The 19717-nt window shown below is 37.8% G+C and overlaps 2 protein-coding genes across 8 annotated transcripts in view; one reads left to right on the top strand and one right to left on the bottom strand.

Annotated features, from left to right (window-relative positions):
• Positions 1–2354: 2354 nt before the first annotated feature.
• On the bottom strand, positions 2355–6933 carry IL21 (interleukin 21). Its single transcript, XM_031553271.1, has 4 exons — positions 6779–6933; positions 6624–6659; positions 2892–3029; positions 2355–2447 (listed from the first exon to the last, which is right to left on the bottom strand). Exons 1-4 carry the CDS (start codon positions 6911–6913, stop codon positions 2355–2357), a joined length of 402 nt encoding a protein of 133 aa, XP_031409131.1. The 5' UTR covers positions 6914–6933.
• BBS12 (Bardet-Biedl syndrome 12) overlaps positions 3028–19717 on the top strand; it is a 55992-nt gene continuing 39302 nt past the window's right edge. Inside the window, exons 1-7 of one of the 7 annotated variants that reach the window (XM_031553083.1) lie at positions 6827–6987; positions 7108–7269; positions 7424–7497; positions 15147–16661; positions 17229–17447; positions 18158–18194; positions 18289–18501. The gene's annotated coding sequence lies outside the window, so the exon portion shown is untranslated. Of the gene's footprint in view, positions 5568–6826; positions 6988–7107; positions 7270–7423; positions 7509–15146; positions 17448–18157; positions 18195–18288; positions 18502–19717 lie in introns of those variants that run through there. The other 6 variants (XM_031553079.1, XM_031553082.1, XM_031553078.1 and 3 more) reach the window with 6 other exon arrangements.

Below are 19717 nucleotides of genomic sequence, written 5' to 3'. Positions count from 1 at the left end.
AAATGGTCTTACTTTACAAATGAGTGTGTTGAGATTCAGAAAACCTACCAACCAACCTTAGCCGCTACACTTGCTGTGATGTGATCCGTAAATTAAAAACAGTGGGGCAAGTCACTAAACAGAAATAGCTACATTACTTAGTTTGTTACATGCTGCCTTGCGTGCAAAAATGAACAAACAATCAAAAAAATGAACTGTTTCAGTGTAGGTAGGAATAATCAGTTAGCTTATGATATTCCGTTAAGAAAATGGCAATTTTTCTCTTAAGAGATCCATCTTAAGTTAAAAAAAAAAAAAAAAGAAGTTAAAGCAGTTAAAAGCTGCTTTTCAACCTTTTATAATGACTACTAGTAAATATATAATGTACAGTGTTCTCTTAAACAAAGCATGCTAATCACATTTCACCTCTGCAACATTAATTGTAACAGGGTTTTGTAATATACTGATTTGAATGCACATATTGAATTACTGGAAAAGAGATTTATGAGGAAAAAAATGCCTACCTTATATTTTGTAAAAAAGGAAGCTCTTTCCCCATACATACAAGAAGCGGTTCATTTTTAGAATGTTAATTTTCATTCAGAAATGCAGAAACACTGAGATATAGTGGAACATTATTTGGAGGAAAAAGTTTTTCAAACAAATAAAAGCAAAAGATAAAAGAAAGATAATCTCAAGCAAAATTGTCATCAGCCAGAAATAAGGAGATGGAAAGCAAAAGAGAACTCACTGTGGAAACTTTGTTCACTGTTGCCCTGAGGATCTTACTTAGCATATATATGTTTTGAAAAAGTTTACATTTCAGGACAGAAAAATTGTGGAGACAAAAAAAATAAAAAAAAAAAAAAAAGACTTTTTCTGTTAGTTTTCCTATAGGCTGACAATTGTAAGAAAGGAAATATTTTTAATAGTGCCTCTCAATATTTCTGGAGATAACTAAGCTTATCATTTTCCATTCCAGTTTCCTTTTTATACTGTATTTCTATTAAGTAAAGAGAAAGTTAGATGGAAGGTTAATTTTTACTGGCAGTCTTTACACTGCCTTCCAAGAGCAGTGTTTTGTGGGGCTAATATCTCTTCAGAGGGTAAATTAATAGCTGCTTCACAGATGGAAGTCTCAAGGTACAGAGTCATGGCAAGCAGAATATTGTTGTATGTAATTAACTTGCTAAAAACTTGTCCTAAGTGATGCGATACTTACTTTTATTAAAAATAAAATAAAAAGCCAGTGCTGTCTCTGGCTGAAGTTTCACAGAAATGTACAAGGTACAGAAGCTGTACAGTGAAGTTTCCACAAACAAAAACTTGACAGGTTTTAAAGAAAAAATTGCTATTTGAAGCATTCTGGTGAATCAAGAGTGAACAGAAGAAATAGTGTTATGGTACATGGATATAAGAGTAAAATATTCTGAGAAAGGAAATAGGCTTTTGAGAAGCTTCACTCTGAATATTATCAGTTACTGTATTTGCTGGATCTCTTGCAGTGGCCAGTCATATCAACCATGAATTTATGTTAGCTTGAAGGAGTCAAGGTGGAATTCTGTGTCCTCAGAGTTTTTTCCCCAGAGAATTCTACAAGAATTCTACATCTCCACTTAAAGCATTTGAGTTAAACCTTTCCCCGTTGAAACCAGGGGCAAATGCCTGGTTTCAACATGGAAGCATGTCAGACCTATACCATACAGTATGATCTGTGAATGTTTTTCCACTCTTTCTGTGATAGTTACATGCAGGATATTTTTTTCATAGTGAGCTAAGATACAATCTAAAAACTTATAAATAAATTGTGTGTGTGGTATTATTGTTGTAGATAAGGAAATCAGTCCAGGTAGAAACCCGAGTCTTCAAACATACTGGTAACTTTTTGTCTGTTTTCTTTAAAATGTTTCAGACACTTGTGTATGAGATTCGTTTGAGATGAATGCAAAAAAAGACTAGCAGCCATCTCGTGCATTTGTAGTTCAGCATAAGGTGATAGTAAAGTCCCACAAGTGAGCCTTGTTTTCTGAAATTACGGTTGGAATTTCACTGTGAGATGAGGCTAGGATTACTTTCAAATCAGCATCATTCTTATGCTTAGCCATCCAAATAAGCCTCCTTAATATTCTGGGGAGAAGCATTCACTTACCACACACACAGCACAGCAAAGTAGCAATGAGAAATATTTACATTTTTCACATTGTCTTAAATAAGATAGTGTCTGCTTTAAATAGTAGATTTTCAGTAGCCTTCAGCTCTGGTGTATCCACAGTTCTTGAATAACTGTGAAAAAAACGCAGTGTTAGGAATAGGAGAAAATACAGGTATCAGTGCTTATTTACAGAATGTCAGAAACCAGATAGGAAGATCCAAATCTAATTGATTACCTTTTGCATCAGTTTTGAAAAGCTGTTCAGAAACTCCTGTGGTTTTTTTCTTTCGTAAGATTGACATGAAGACTCACAGTGCTGAAAGATGAAGCAAAACATGCCACTTTGAAAGATCTCATCATAATTGTAAATAATACTTAAAGACTTCTTACTAAAAAAATCTAGCTGATTGTAATCAAAGCCTTTTATGAATAGTAAAATCAAGACATGGGCTGTTTCAGAAAGGGATTGAAAATAATAACTACACCTTTCATTCACAATTTTTGCAGTATTCCCTGTTCCTTTGCCCTGTACATCCCATTGTTGTCATCATTAAAGTGCATACATGCAATTGACTGATAGGGTCGGAATGAATGTCTCTTGGAAGTGCAGAAAAACTGATTTTTTTTTTTCCAAAGTAATGAAAGATTGATCTGATTTTCTAACAAGTTTGGATCTTACAATTCTACTGTTAGAGGTGGTGTCCATTGCAGAAAATAGGGGGCAATGATCAAGACTTTGAGCAGTGGAAGAAAATACTACCTCTCCAGAGTCTGGCAAAATGGGTCTTCTCAAGATCTTCACAGTTTTGGTGAATGTAACATTTACTTGGCTGTTTTTTGGCTGTAATTTCAGTATGCCATCCTGGAAGCAGGTCATGGCTGTGAACAGGCATCCATCCTAGGTCAGGAACAGAAGGAACAATTTTTAAAGGAACATTACCGCACATGTGTTAAGTTGTGATCTTTGTTCAAAATTAAGAATCCAAGATCCAACAGTACTTTTTTTTTAATGTAGTTTTAGATACACAAAGGATCCTTTGATTTTCCCATTCTTTGATAATTGCTTAAGTATTTCCTCATCAAATACATGCCTAAAGTCTCCCTTTGGATATTAATCCTGACAGCAGCCTACTTTTTCTCTTTCATGGTGTGGCTGCATATTAATTTTTATTACACTAACAGGCTACAACTCTCCAGAATCTCCTTTCCTGTGTGGTAGCAGTTTTCCTCACTAGGCATACAACTGTGGAAAATACCACCAAAGCCAACCTATTATCAACAGAAAAAGAAAAGCAATGTTTACTGAAGCCCATTTCTAACATGTTTTCCATTTTTCAAAGAAACACACACTTAAAACTGCTGATTATGCATATTAGAATGGCTCCAAAGACGTCATCTTTGTTTTGCATACCAACAGCTACCAAAGCTGAATCTCGTCTGGTTTATTAGATGCCACTGCTTTTGCAAGGACAAGGCAACCTCAGTGTATGTTGTCTATAGCAAACGTTAATAGCATCATCTTATGTTGGTTAGATACAACATTTTATTTTCATTAAAAACCACACTTTTGTGTTTGTTTCAAGCTTCTTACCGTAACCAGTACTTGCTTACTGGAAAAAAAGCACTCTTTTTTCAACAGATTGATTTTCCAGCTGAAACTGAAAACGTTTTGTGCCTCATCCGTGATGAGCTGAGAAACTAGCACTTCTCATATATGCTGCTTTTTCTTTTCTTATTTTGCTGAGTTAACAGTTAGCTGTAGGCAGGCCAACAGTCAGAGGACCACAAGGATTGCATTTTTGGTATGTTGTGATAGGTTCAGCATTTTGATGAAGAGGCATTAAAAAGTGTGTATTGCTGGTGAAGTCTGAGGGGCGCTAGGTAAATGTGTAAAATAGTTGTGCTAGAGACAAACATTCTACACCTGACTCTAACTTTACAGATTACCTTGAAAAACCTTTGCTTCCTGAACTAACAAACAGCAGTTACATGCTGATGTGATGTAAATGGGCATTGTGCCATTGGCTTCAGCTACAACGTCTATCCTATTTTCCCTCCAGTCTTGCAATTTTGAATCAACTCAGTATGAAGACTTCCTCAGCTTCAGTATCTTTTCTTTTGAGTTTGTGTCTTCTGCTATCTTTAGCCTTCCACTTACTTTTTTTTATTTTTTATTTTTTAAATCTCAGTTGAGTGTACAGGGAAATGAAGTGGGATTGGATTGGGGCTAACATTCAGTCCATTCACTGGTATCTCAAGGAATTCAAAACCAATATTGATAAACCACTGAATTTTTGATGTAATGAAAAATTGTCTTCTTCCTACGTATTGAAGGCCAAATTCAAATCTGCCTTAAGCAAGTTATCATATAAGTAATACTATGATATTCAAAGTGCAGTTGTCTGAAATACTTTTTATTAAATCCGGTTTCGTACATGAAGGTGTAACTGCAACTTTGGCGTGCTATAATTCATATAGAATCATAGAATTGTTTGAGTTGGAAAGGAACTTTAAAGGCCATCTAGTCCAGCTCCCCTGCAGTGAACAAGGACACCTACAGCTACATCAGGTGCTCAGAGCCCCATCCAGCCTGACCTTGAGTGTCTTCAAGGACAGTGCATCCACCGCCTCTCTGGACGACCTGTTCCAGTGCTTCACTACCCTTGTAGTAAAAATCTTCATCCTTACATCCAATCAGAATCTCCCCTCTTTTGGTATGGAGCCATTTCCCTACATCCTATCACAGCAGCCCCTGCTGATGAGCCTGTCCCCATTCTTATAGCCTCCCTTCAGATACTGGAGGGACATTTAATATATATATATAATAGAATATATAACATATGTGTATTTGGATAATGCAATAAATGTAAATTTCACTCCTCAGAATGAAAGCCTTATCAGTGTGATTGCTGGTAATAATTACTGTTAACAATTACTCTTAATAAATAGCGTTAGCTTTTCATCAGGGATCAAACCTGTATTGATCTTAGTACCTTCTAAATAACTAAATTCTTTATCTCCTATACTTTTTGACAGAGGTACTCAGGACCTCCCAGAGTCAGCCCATAAAGCCCTGTGCTGCAAATGAACTGTTGTCTTCCTTCCTGGTGTTTTTCAAGAGAAAAAAAAGCAACAACCTGATGAAGCGATTAGTCACAGGGTGTATTTGGTTGTTTCAGAGGTAGCAGTAAACTCTGCAGTAAAATGATGGCTAACCATCTGGCTCTTTTCACTTTGACAGTACGAGTTAGAAAGAGTGCTAGTGAAAAAAACCCAACAGTTATATTGGGTGCATTACTTTTTGCATCGCAGTTGTTTCTAGCAGTAAGATGGAATGGAATGTATCTGTTTTGGTCATGCTTCTCTATGTTTTTTGCAAGTCAAAAATGCACCAGCCATAAATCTTAGGAGGAGGCTAACAGCTTTGTGAAAAGAGGTGAGTTTTTTTCCTTTCTTCTTGCAGTTTGCAAAAAAAACATTTACAACCCTGAGTAAACACCTTTATATTCTGCAAGTGTTTTTCTTAATATGCACGATGATTACTTTTACATGTTGCTTAAAATTGCTTACTTTCTGAAGTAGGTGTCCACACCCATAAACAAACAGGATGGGTAAATTTAAGATAACTGATAACAAGGTCTTCATTGCATGTTGGGGATTATTAGAAGAATGCCGAACACACTGAGTTTCTAAACTTTTAAGATGTGATGTTATTTTTAGCATTTCATTATGCTGTAAATCCCGCATCCTGCCTGTATGTAGATATGTGCACGCTTTCTGTGACTCTAGTGTAACTTAATACATATGAGAAGTTCCTGACTTCAAATAATACATAATGTCATCATTTTAAAAATGTATAAATAAATATCAGTATAAAAAGAGATTTGCAGAGACCTGCTGTAGTTATTTTAACAAGTTATAATGTAAAGAGAATACTTGCAGAATGCAGCTTTGTCTCCTGGTCTGTGTGGTAGCACACGCTTTGCTCACAAGTAGTCTGACAGAAAGCAGTGTGACTGCATGAAAGGAAGTGCTATGTAATATAGCCTTACAGTACCACTCTTGACATTTATCTCCAGTGGGAGGGAAAGGCTCCGTTCAGCGGTATTACCAATGCACCTGGAGCTCACAGTAGCTGGAGGCTCTTCACTGCCCAAAAACTGCATCCCCAGGAGCATTGCTAGTCATGCAGGTTTTGTGCTCGTGGCACAGCGTAAAGGGAACACTTAGAAATTTGAGTCTGTGGATGTGCTAGAATGCACAACCTAACCTAACCTAGCACTAGCCTAATAATTAAGACTGCATAATATAAACGCTTCTGGCATGAAAAATCCAGGAATAAGGAACTTTTATCAAAGCATTTTCAAACTAGCTTGTACCAAGAGTTCTAGGTCAGAGATATGAAAAAGAAGGCATCTGCCATTTGTCACTGGAAATCACAAATACAAAATACATTTGATACAGTTAGAAAGAAATGTTAAACCGGTCTCACCTCAGGGTTTTCTGGTGTATGCAGCAATTCAACATCCTACAATAAAACAAATCAAAGTTAGAGAAGTTTAGCATTTGAGCAATGTCCCTCAAAAGATATATTCAATACATAATACTTGAAAATAATTTCAGAATTAGGACAAATGCTTTGCTTACCTTATCTTTCACTACATCTTTTAGTTGGTCAATTGTCTTTGCAAGCTGTTTGTATTTCATTGCTTTTGGTGGAGCTGCAGTCAGCACCATACTGGAACAGAAGAAGAGCATACAGAAAAAAATCCTCCTCTCCATACTGATGAGTTCTGTTGTGTTAGAAGCAAAGTTGTGCTATCCAAGATGAACACTTCAGTTTGAGCTGTGCTCAGGTATGCCACATACCTACCTATATATTGGTCTTTGATGCAGATTAAAACCCACCCATTTCAGTTTGGAAAGCTTTGAAGAATGGATTAATGAGTAACCCTTTTTTCTTTTCCATTGGCTAGGTGAGTTTGTGCGTAGGGGGGCAGGGATTGATGGAGTGAATTAAAATATGCCCCATCTGCACATTGGACAGGAAAAAAAGAGAAAAGGGTGAATTCCCATTTTCGCTTTGAGTCAAAAAATGAACGTAGTAAGAAGTAGATGCTTAGAAACCACAGGCCCAGGTAAACAAAGATTCTGCTTTTTTTTTTTTTTTCCCTTGCTTCTTGCAGCAAAGAATCTCTTCAATCCAATTGAAAATCATCCATATCATACTGATGAAATATGGCAGGACTTCTTTTCAGAACATTAAAGTATTTATCTTGCTTTTCTTTATAGCTCCAGAGGATATGATCCAGCTGATGTCTGTGAACTGCCACCTTTAACATTCATGCATGGTTTCTGCAACAGCTGTGAGTAAAAGGTCACTTTTTTAACATTTAACATTTAAGCTAGCTGAGGTCTACTTTTTACTTCAAACTGATTTCACATATTTTAACAATATGCTAGTGAGCATGTGCATTGGGGGCTGAAAGTGCATTGGCAGGGGTCTGAGCTTATGGAGATGCATTGCCATGGGAGAAGTGGATTCCTGTCCCATGCCCATTGCCCAGATGAGAACGATACTGGAGGATCAATACTAAGTTGTCAGTCCCTCAGAACATTATCGTGTTGAGACTGTGATTGAGTAGATATGACAGTTAAACATGTTCAGTTATGTTTTGTTGCAGTTAGGCTGGAAGTTAGCTTTGCATATCTATGCAACCCCTTCAATGGAGATATGACCCTGAGACTAGAGAATTCTCTTGAGAATGCAGAAATGCCTTTGTGTGGTGTGAAATAAATTAAAAATGCATTTAACAAAATTTAAAAGGAGAATAAAAACAGCGGAATAATCTGATTAAGAAATAAGTCAGATTCCTGTGATTTCCTTCAAAATTGTTGCCTATTGCAGTGAAGTATGTATGCTACTTCTGAGGAAGCAGATTTGAGGTTATTACTTGAAAGACACATTAGTGATAGGAGCTTTTCCAACAGATGTCAGTAAGGAATGTTCTCTTATGGGGCCTACCTCAGTTGTCTTCTTGCTAATTTAGTGGCATAGTATTTATAGACATTCCCAAATACACCTTTTGTTTGTTTGTTTGCTTGCTTGTTATTTATTTATTATTTTCCTCCAACCCATGCTCCATTTTCATTACTCTCACTCGCACTGAGCATACAGAACAGCCCTGTGCGAGCGCTAGGTACTTCCGTGCTGCCACCTCTAGGAATCTTTTCAACACCACTGCTCCTAATACTTTATCGCAAGGAGGTAAAATGTCTTTAAATGACTGTTATATACTGCCAATAATAAATGGTTATCAATACTGTTGTATGACCATTACAAGTTGCTGTGTAGAACAGGTAAAAGGCAAATAAAATCAGTTGCGCACCTTCACTAAATAAAAAGGTACCTAAGTGTCTTAAATCTTGGCCTCTTGAAATTTGAAGATTTTAGACAGCTTTGAGGATGCTTTCCAAAATGGAAGGTGTTTGGACCTCATTTTGATTTTGTCTTACTTAGAAGGCTAGTCTGTGTAATAAGCTGGCACTCTACAAAATGCTTCTGTTTTTATCTGTCAGGTGGGTCAATCAGACAGTCAGTTGGGATGACTTATTTCTGTCCATTTCAAAATCTCTCACTGTTTAAGCTGGTGTGTTTGTTTACTGTATGCAAATGTTTATTCACTATAAACGGTTTATAATCTTTCAGCAACTGGATAGCTTGGAGGAATAGATTTTAAAGGTGTATGCATGTGTGTCTACACAAATTCCCTCATGCTTTCATGGATGTACAAAATGTCTCCTAGCAAAAGGGGCAGTTAATCACACCTGACAGAACAGGAATCCTGAGAAATAAAAATGGAAATAAGATAGAAAAATATTTTCTTCTAGCACATAGTCTAAAATATAATTTCATCAATAAAAGGTAGTGCAGTCATTTTTTTTTTCACTTATTTTGAGGGACATGTTTTGTATTCATTTTAGATGAGCAGCCTAGATGGACTGAAGTGGAGGGAATCTCAGGTTTTATTCAGAAGTTTTGTTAACATACAGCTAAGGTTCATAAGTGGAAATTAGAAGCAGTAGAGACATTTTGTTTGAGAAACCATAACTTTTTATCCCTTCTTTCACCTTATTCATGTGAATTTTTGTACAGTTTGTTCTTTCCAAAGCTGTTTTCAACACCTCTGTGAATCTACTGAAGGGATGAAGAGATTATTATTGTGGTATTGTTTATGTGAAGCTGATACTTAAAGTCTGCTCCTCTATAACATAACTGAATCTTCATCTTCTCTGTAGGTTATTGACAAGTAATTTAGATAAACATACATTGTATTCTCAATCCAGTTTTTGATAATGCCATTGGAGTGTTCATAGTTAAGGAGCAGACCGGTGATATGTATGTTTCTGCCTTTTTTGTTAGTGTTTCAAATTTGAATTTTTTTGAGAAGTTTCTTTGAGCCCAGCTTATATAGGTGAACATGCTAGCTCTGCTGGCTTTTATTTTAGGCAGTTTTATTTGGTTGATAGGTTGGAAGGTTTCCATTTGGATGTGAGATTGACTCTGTTATCTTATTAGGTGGTTGGCATTTAGTCATGCAAAAATGCCACTGCATTGACCAGACAGCTTCAGAACCACTCAAGAACTCCAGTTATTGCTGTCCATATATTTTCAGGAACTCAGGGCTTGAACGGGCAACATAGAGGCATCAGCTCCTATCGACTGCCATGACAATATGTCATAATTATTTAACAGTTGTCTTTACTTCCATAGTTGGTTCTTAAAGTCTCTGTGCTTAGCAATCAGAGACATTCTTCCAGCCTTGATGGCACTGACTGTTAGCTTAGACACTTCTGTTCTTACACTGATGCTGTCATTCAGCTTAGATTGTTTTCTCCTCTGACTGATGTTTTCTCATTTGCTTAGCTTAGAGAGAGCGATCAGACCCCCTTCGGCCCCAGACTAAGCATACCGATGCCTTTCAGTGTACCTGTCCTCTTATCATCCTATCCATTCTGCTCTGCACACCTCCTTTTGATTGGCAGACACCTCCATTGGAATGGTTGATAATATTCTGGATGAGGTCCCAACATCTCATTGTGCAGTAGCTAATATGTTGTATTGAACCATCAGGAAGTGATTCACTTATTAGTGACTAAAATTGTATTTTTGTTGGTCCTTGATAATTTGTTGGACAGGAGTAACACACGGCTACATTCTGGATATTATTGTGTCTCTGGAGTCATTTCCAGGACTGTACTCTCACATTTGACCATGTCCTACAGCTGTATAGAAGAACCATATCTGCGTAGCTAACAACCATTTTAATTGTCATCTTTTGTTGTTTTTTTCTTTTCCTAAAGTAATAATTAAGGCTCCAATGCGGTGATCAGAGTATAAATTACTGCAGCTTCTAGAGATAGTCTGAAAAACAATGAGATAATTGTGCATGGGTGGTTCTGAGATTGTCACTTTAGGAAAGAAAGTAATTACAATGGCAGACAAAGGCAGCTTTAAATTCCCTGAACCACGCTCAAGCATGTTGAGAACTGTTTTAAAATTCTCTTCTTGTTTAAAGGAGGTTGTGTCATTGCAAGCTTCATTTTTTAAAAAAGAAGCTGTTTTGTTAGACTCTGGTTATCCATGTTTAGGAATATTTAGTGACATTGCAAACTAAGGGAGAACTCTGCTGATAGCTGCCAGGTTGTGCATGCTGCATGTAGTCCTAAAAACACTTTTTATATCAGTGCACTGTGTAAAAGGCAGTTATGATATCAGAGGTGACATTAATGTGAATGGTAGGTGGCGGTGAAAATTCCTGTCTAGTTTACAGTGGAACCTTTTGTGTGAAAGGATACCTGTACAACAGCACCAGAGAGCACTCAGGCAGCACATATTTAGTGAAGCATTGTCACTTAATAACCAGAAGCAACACAAAAATATGGCAGACCTCATCTCTTTACCAGTCTAGCAGGATAATTCATGGGCTTATTGGAGGTATACTAATGAGACAGCTCTATCTAAAATATTCCTAAATTAAATCTATTGTATCGTAAATCAGTTATGACGTTGACGGAGCAATTAGAATGGGAAACTAAACAACGGTTATTTGGTAATGTGATAGCAAGTGATTACATATCATTCCTTTAAATTTGTATGGTGTTCTGTTTTGTGTTAGAGGCTCTAAGAGCATAATAATTGTTTGAAGAAAGGCACACTGTCAGAGAAAGTGAAATATAAGGACAAAGAGCTTCCTTTTTGTCTAGGCAGTGGAGAAAACTCCTTGATATCCCTCTCATCAGATAAGAGTGAACAACATGGTTTTTATATACGTCACTTCTCTTTTGTGGCTTAGGAACATGCTGAGTCAAATAATGATACTCACTCTCACACTGTCGCCTGCCTGGCCTTGGAGGAATGGCTGCAGAGTGGAAATCTGAAAAACCTCCCATCCATAGCCCATTAAGCTAAGTCCTCCTCTTTCCTTTTTGCGACATTGCCACTCAACACCCAAGTACTGAATGACTTCGACCCTGAAAGCCTGGTTTCCCCACCCACATTTTCCTTTACAGTGTAGCTGAATGGAGGCTTTTCCCATAGCTTAGTCATTGCTATGGCTCAGCCAAAAAAAAAGAGAAGCCTGTAATGCACGGAGCTGCTGCTTTCAAAGAATTTTTGTAACTTATGTATGTGACATTCCATATATATGCCATCCACGGGGAGAGTGTAGGAAAGCAAACTGGAAAATGGGAGCCTAGAAAGAGGACCTTTGTAAAACAGATCTAGGAAAACTAGTTTATAAAATATTTCTGACAAATCTCTCCAAATATTATTTTCTTCTTGTTAACTTTGTGTCATTCTTCTGTCTTCTAACCTTGCTTAGAAAAGAGGAAAATTAACTACCAAAAGCAGGGAGAAAAACCTCTTCTTAGCTATAAGTTATATTTACTATGAAAATCAGAATAAATACAACTTTCAGTGTGGTGAAAAGGCACTGAAAAATTAATAGACTGCATATAGTACAATAAAACTATTAAGATTCTCCATAATGTTCCTCCACAATGTTATGTTATAGACAATTTCTAATCCACATTGAAGTCTAACTTTGGCAAATAAAAAGATCCCATGCAGTAGATGAAGGAATTGAAAGAACAAAGGGAGCAGCTGTGTCAGGAGACTGTGTATTTCTGTCCTTAGATAATGTATTAAAAATAAGAGGAGTGCCAAATAAGAGCTTTTATTACAGAAGATTTTCTTATATCATGTAAGGGCAATTACAGTGAGCTCAGTATTTGTGACAACTTCCAGTTGCTGGGAAGCAAGGAAAAGAGCACAAGTGCTCATCTGGCTGAGTTATACAGTAGAATCTTACAAGTTCATTATTGGCATGTCAAATTAAAGTAACTGTGTTGTACTCCATCTTCCTTGCTTCTGGATACTGAAAAAAAACAGAATAATCCTCCTGCTACTCTTCATGATAAAAATTTCATTACCATAATTGCCCAACCAGACCAAAGTCATGAGCAAGAAATTCCCCAAACACATGGAGTGTCTTCCACATAGGGACTAAATATGTTACTCCACAAGCCCCAATATGTTACTCCACAAGCCCCAGTACTTGTGTCTTTTAACTAGTACAAAGTGATGGTCACCTGGAGCAGAACTAGCTCACAGTCCTGGAGCTGGCAAGGCATCATATCTATCCCACACATTTTTTCAAATCAAGAGGTTATTGAGGAGAGACAAATAAGACCTGGTATGTAGTACAGAGAAATCACTGGACGGATTTCTTCTGTCTGTGGAGAACTTCCGTGAGTGTCAAAGAACCCCCATATCTGTGGTACATAGTAGGGGCTGAGCTGGTAGCTAGGGGCTGTGGGTATGCCTGTGTTCAGCATCTGGCTATTACTAGGTTTAAAATTCATTACTTTACTCTCTGAGTAGTGAACATCAGCTACATTATAACCTCTGGTTCTTGATTGTAGATAGGGCTGAGATGGAATGCCACCACGCAACAGAAAAAGCTAATGTAAGAATGAAAGAGACTTGGATGGAAAATAGAATCTGCTTTCAAGAACAGGCAGAGACTTTCTGAATCTAGTACAACCCTGTTCATGTTTTTGTCTAAGCTTTGGAAACAGCTTCAGCTAGTGAAGATGCATGAGTAATGCAAAGCCATTTGCAAATGTTCCCATACTGTCTCATTTGCTTTGTACCAAGCGTTATAGTCTTAGTGTTCTTTTTTTTTTCCCTTTTTTTTCTTTTTTTCCCGGAAGGAGTGACAATGACTGTAAAGCAGAACAATTTAATGTTAACAATAATTGTATATTTGTTAAATACCAGCCGTGTCTTGCTCCTCACTCTACCCAATTATGTTTTTTTATGCATGAAGTGTGGTTGATATATTTCTTATTAACAGATAATAACAAACTGTATTGAGAAATACCTGTATTGAGACATCCAGAGCCTGACACAAGGCCAGACCAGCTGTGCACAGCACAAAGTGCTCAGAAGAACTGTCCTTTTGAGACCATATCACTTCAGGTCTTTCTTTTAATGTTGGAGCAGCCACCCACGTTCTGGGTAGTACCTTTCTCTGCATGTAGGAAGGAAGAAGCCTTGCTGGGTCACTGAGTCTAGTCTTCTGCCATTGCAGGCATTCACGTCATCCAGTCTCTTTCACATCTCAGCTCTTATGCTCTCCTGCATAAGTCATTATCAGTTCAATCTTGGTAACGATAAGAGCTCAGAGCTTTTTCTGTGTTCCAGCTTCTATAGGGCATCTTCATTTTTATTCACAGCGCATCTTTCCCCACTACTAAAGGTGGACAGCCACCTTCAGAAGACAAGGCAGCAGTTGTCAGGATATCAAGATAGCAATTTGAGGACAGAAAGTAGTTCTTCAGCTGAAAGACACATATATACAGGGAGGTGAGGGCTATAAGCATGAAAAGTCAGTGCTCCTTTTCTGTATTGCAGCATTGAAATCTCCTGCAGCTGCATGGTGGCATTTCTCTGTGGCTCTTCAGATCTTCTTAGGAAACATGGCCAACGGGTGTGCAATCTTTCTACCACAGGAGTGCTCTCTGCATGTAACATGATTTGGAATAATTCCATTAAAGAACAGTATGGTCTGTGGTGTGACAAACTGTGATGTGGTGGTACTGAAACCCAAATGTAAATGTCCTGTTCATTCAAAATGTTACAAAAAGAAAAGTCAAATGAGATGTATGCAGATGTTGGACAAGGAACAGAAAAAGCAGAACAACACAAAGAAAAAGTTCAACCTTTGTTAATTTATTAATGTTTATGAAGAGAGGGAACAGAAGTTGAAAGAGATTTACTTCTATTTTACAATATCAACACTATCAAACAAGTAAAAACCAAACCATTACAGGCTCAAAATGGGCAAATCTGCTGCAGTTTCTGGCCGTATATGACATACAAAAACCACTGGCTTTTGGACCTTCCTGTAGTGTCAATGTTGACATTACAGTCTGTATTTCAACATCAAAATTAGAGGTTTGTTATGGATTTTGGAAGTCATTTTCTAGGTTTGATGAGGCTACTGTGCTGGTTTGGGATCTCTCCAGCAGTAAAATTGTTTCCCTATTGCGCAGTCTGGAGCAAACAATGGGACACAAATTGTGAGGGACTGTGGCCTCTCTTCCCTCTTCTCCAGCAAATATGCACTGTTTTTATCTTCCTTACAAATACCTTCTACATCAATTTATCTTTAAAATCAAATACAGTTTTTTTGCTTTTTATTATGTTTTATTTTTTGGCATGTCTTGGTAGAAGCTGATAACTGAATACTGCTTTTATTTCTAAATAGTTTCTGGTTCTCTTGTGTTACCAAAATATTGCAGTCTTTAGATTGCACTACTGATCATAAATGTCTAAATGTCTGTGAATGCATACCCAGTTTTTATTAGAATTATTTAATGATAATTCTGGTTTAAAGATCAGTAAAATCATTGACATTGTTCTCCTGCCATGGCTTTTGTTTCCCAGGTCAAGGAACTGTGTCATGCCATACCATGCTGGGGCACTTCTGTGGCACAGTGAGAAATGGTGAATGCAGAGGAGCAGCGTGAGAATACGCAGGAGGATGTGGTCTGCCTCCCCTTGAAGTGACTCCGCATATCTGCTTGCAGACCAGCTCCTCAGCTTCTATTGTGCACTACTACGTTGAGTGCTACAAACCACTGTACCAGCCATCAGAAGCTTGTGCTTCATCTCCTGCACAGAGAAGAGGCTCTGTTGTCACGCTGTGTAACCAAAGGGCAGGCTGATGCAGGAGCCACCCCTGCAAACCTCAAGTTGTAGTAACACAAGTGCCTTCTTCAGCAGCAAAGCCATTTAAAGAACTTTCTACTCCATGTCACCACCATTCTCTTGTGGCTCTGTGTCACAGTGTATTTGTCTTTCAAGAGCCTCTTACAGCTGCTGGTATCAATGAAACAATCCAAGTTAAAAGTCCTTCTAGCAAACAGCTAGGGAGTTTGCTTGTTCATTTTAATCGTTTTGATTGGAATTATTTTACTAACAACTCTGCTTTCTCCGAAGCACAACAGGTTTACAACGAGTAATGCATTGCTAGAAGTCAGAAACTCTTCTTCTACTGGCTCTGCTGCAGATCAAAACCATGGATCGCCTACGCAACAAGTACCTCCTAGCACACAGGGCCGAGGGGGCCACTGGATATCACTGAGCAACAGCATTCCAGGAACAGCAATTGGTTGCAAGTGCAAATAGAATTAAGCCCTTTCACTGTGGCTGAAATATAATTTCTGACCGAGTCATTTTAAGGAAGAGAATTTAGGAAAGTCTTAACCTAGCAGGCTGGTCTACATTTAAAACTTGCGAGTATTATGTCACCATTTTGTTGAGTTTTGTTTGTTTGTTTTGTTTGCCAGGCAATTATATCAATAACATCTCTGGTGTAGTTGCAACTGTACCATTATAGAATTATCTTAAATAGGAATACTAACTATCGCATTGCTCATACTCTTTGAATATAATGCACTTTGTTATGACTTTATACTTCAGTAAATGTAATATTTCATTGTTTACAGCAGGTTACAGAATACTCACAGGTGACTGCCTAATACTATACTTAACAGATAAAACTCAAATGCAGCATCTCTGGAAAAAAAACCTTGTTCAGTTTTTTCAGAAATTGTTTGGTCTGCCTTCATCTACAACCAGATGCATATAACGGACGTGGATGTGTATACCTGCATCGACAGATTTGTCTTTTCTATGTGCACTCATACACATTTTAAAAGCTAAATGATACAGTTGCTTTGCATAATGAGTTTCATTTTTTTTCACAGGTCAGCACCTTTAGTGAACCCTGGAAAAACTAATGTGCGATCAGTCATCACACTGAAGCAGCAGCACCCGTTCAGTAGTCTTGGACAAAAAGCTGAATGCTGTGGTTTCAGAAACTTATCATTGAAACCTTGTGGTTCTGTGTAGGAGGTTGCAGAAGCTGGACACGTTTGACATCCTTGTTTCTGAACGGTGAAATCTGTACATCTAATTTATGAAAATTATCTCTGGTGTGATTTTATTCTTTTTTTTTTTAATGAAGTCAACATTATATTTTCCCTGCATTCAGTGGAAACAATAATGGAAATGTTTTAAGATGTACTGTGAAACCGTTTTGACCTTAAAAGGGAGAGTAATAAAAATATCCTTGATTTTGATTAAGTTCTAAGAAGGAAATTAAAATTAAATACTTGGAGTTGCAGGTGAGAAGAAAGTATTTATCAGGTGGGGAAACAAACAGAGAAATGAACTGTGAGAAGTCACATAGATGTTATGAAATAAAAATTTTCCAAGTGAGAATATGATATTAAAAAAAAGCAACACAACAAAGTAAGGTAGTTTAGAATAAACCGTGGTATCTGTTGTCTTTCAGATAGTCTCCACAAACTGGTAAGGTTACATGCAGGGCAAATGCAAGATGTATCTGCAGCTTAAACAGTTGAAGTCACATCAAACAAGCAAAACATTGTAAGTAAATCATCACTTAGTCAGTTAATGCATTTTTTTCTTTCCTTTTCTTTTGTTTTATGCTAAGTGCAGTGAAATAATGCAGTTCCTTGACAAAAGAAATATGCTAATGTTGGTGCAAAGGATATCGCAGCAGGTACGTGTAACAGGAATTGAAAGGAGGAGAAAATATATTTCTTGGCTTGTCCATGCATTTCAGAAGAAATACATCCACAGCTGCATTGCCAAGCTGGAACTGAGACCCACCATGGACTCCTATCTTCCTCATGTACACTTCTGCCTTCTGCTCTGGTGAGTGCCTGCCATCATGCAAATCCCCAGAAAGCTGAGCTGTGGCAATAATAGAGAGCTGAACCACTAATAGTGGCAAATCATATTCCTTTATGTCACAAGCAACAGAACTATGCTTAGTACCAACAGGAAGTATTGCCTCCGAGAAGTAAATTCCCAGGAGCATGTGTGCCATTCTCTGTGGTTAAACATAGTAAGGGAATCTAGGGAAACAAGATGATCAAAGACCTTTGAATAAAATACAGAAGTGAAGAAAAAGAATATTTGAGGTACAAAACAAAGTTACTTGCTAAAATATAGGGTCATAGAATTATAGAATGGCTTGGTTGGAAGGGACCTGTAAGATCATCTGGTTCCAACTTCCTGTGTAAATAAATGACTCTAGGTGAAAAGCAACTACTCAGTGCATTTGTGGGAGTACAAAAATCTGTCAGGAGGCTTTAGTCAAAGGTTATATAATACTTCTTTGTGAGCCAAAATTGAAAGTATCATCACCTACTGTCGAGGGAGACTGTCAAGTTTCATGTTAATAATTTTCAGTAATTTCATTTCTATATCAAACATCAATAGAAAGCCATAGGTTTTAGTTCCTTCCTACTACTTCATTGATTCTGATAGGGCACTTGTTTCTTTTCAAAAAGGTGTTACTCTCTTATTGTACGATTCACTGGAAAATGAAGATGTCTTGTCCTGCTTGTGTTTTTTTTCAGAAACCTGAGCTGATAATCATTACAACTGCAGCTGCAAGTAAGCATATAAAAAAACGGTAAAATTGCTATCTTAAGTTAGTTTTCTGGACAATTACATTTTTTATTGCCTGTTGTGTGTGTGCTTGTTGCAGACTTATCATGTGACACCAGATTCTTTGAGCATACCGTGCTATTTCCCTGAACTGAAAAAGCTTTGTGGAAAGCTGAGAGAAAAATGAGGATCTGCTGCAGTGCTAGCTGAAATCAATGGAGGCAAATAACCTTTTTTCTCCATAATCACTGCAAGCATGGAAAATATAGATAACCAAAGAAGTACTGTCTCTTTGAGCATCCGAAATTTACCTGTAAGTAATATCTTAAGATTCTGTTTTCCTCTCTGTATATCAGAATTTTCAGTCCACATCTTTTGCTGGTTATCACAGGGATTACACATCTGCACTATAACTGAACCCTATGAAAAACTATCTGTTCCTCTTTTTTTCTCCTTTGCTCTGTAACTACAGTTCTTGATGCCTGGTTGGCAGCATTTTAAAGTGGTTCTAAGCCACTACATTTCTACTTGTCTTTCTGGGACTGTCTTCCTCCCAGCCGGCCTGCCTGTTGGTGGCTGACGATAGGCAGTGATGCACAATCACTGTACACCAGCAACAGGCGCCCCTGTCCTCACATCACAGTGCTGTGGCGATGTGGAGCAAAAGCAACAGCTTACATCTCCCATTCAACTGGCTTAATCTCCCAGTGTTGAGGGCCCAACTCAAATTGACCTTCTTTCCAGTACCAGCCATTCACTAACTTTGTGTTTGCCTTTCAGGGAATGAGTTTGCACACTGACCCAGATCAAACTGTGTCATGCCCTGGTAGGGTGGATGAGACCTATCCAGCTTTCACTTTCAGCCCAGAACTTCACACACTATTGCCATCAGCAGAGCCATTTCTGGCAAACTGTATATGTGCTTGTAGCCCAACCGTAAGCAAAAGAAAATGTTAAGAGCTGAAATCAGTAGGAACCTTGTATTTTACTTGCCCTTTGGACTGGTCAAACAGTGCACAGACAGCAGTTCTTTTAGCCTCACCATGCTGATATTCCGTAGTTGTTGTCCGTGCTGTGCACCAGATGCCAGTTGGACTCTACAGTCTGCAAAATAATTATATTTGATGTTGCTACACAAAGGGTGATAGCACAGAGGGAAATGGAAACACTAAAGATGAGAACTGGGAAACTCTTTGCTTTTGTTAGAATGCTTTTGTCAGAAACGGCCTGAAGGAACAGAGGAGACGAATATGCAATTTCCAAAACAGTATGGGGAGATCAAAGGAGGCTGACGTTCTTTCAGATTGCTGTTGTGGCGGATCTGCAGGAGGAAATTAAAGACGAACATTACTCTATTTTGGAAGGTGCCATTAAAAATGCTGCATGTTGAAGAAAGCAATAGACCCTGTAGCTTTCATCCTGTTTTCTTCTTGCCACTGCCCTCCACATTTCTGTGTTTGCCATGCTGAGTTTTCCTGAGATAAAAACCATCATTCCGTTCACTTAAATCATCCTTACGTTGAGCAAAG

The sequence above is a fragment of the Meleagris gallopavo genome, chromosome 4 (assembly GCF_000146605.3).
Source record: "Meleagris gallopavo isolate NT-WF06-2002-E0010 breed Aviagen turkey brand Nicholas breeding stock chromosome 4, Turkey_5.1, whole genome shotgun sequence".
NCBI lineage: Eukaryota > Metazoa > Chordata > Aves > Galliformes > Phasianidae > Meleagris > Meleagris gallopavo.
The sequence above is the reverse complement of the archived record's forward strand: the minus strand, read 5'-3'. Positions and strand labels throughout refer to the sequence as shown.

What these genes read in the sequence shown, in the direction of transcription:
- IL21 (XM_031553271.1), bottom strand. Translation starts at nt 6,913, where the DNA reads ATGGAGAGGAGGATTTTTTTCTGTATGCTCTTCTTCTGTTCCAGTATG. An exon ending in AAGATGTAGTGAAAGATAAG is followed by an intron (nt 6,660 to 6,778) that starts GTAAGCAAAGCA and finishes GTTTTATTGTAG; the next exon opens with GATGTTGAATTGCTGCATAC. An exon ending in TTTTGCCAGACTCTGGAGAG is followed by an intron (nt 2,448 to 2,891) that starts GTAGTATTTTCT and finishes TTCATCTTTCAG; the next exon opens with CACTGTGAGTCTTCATGTCA.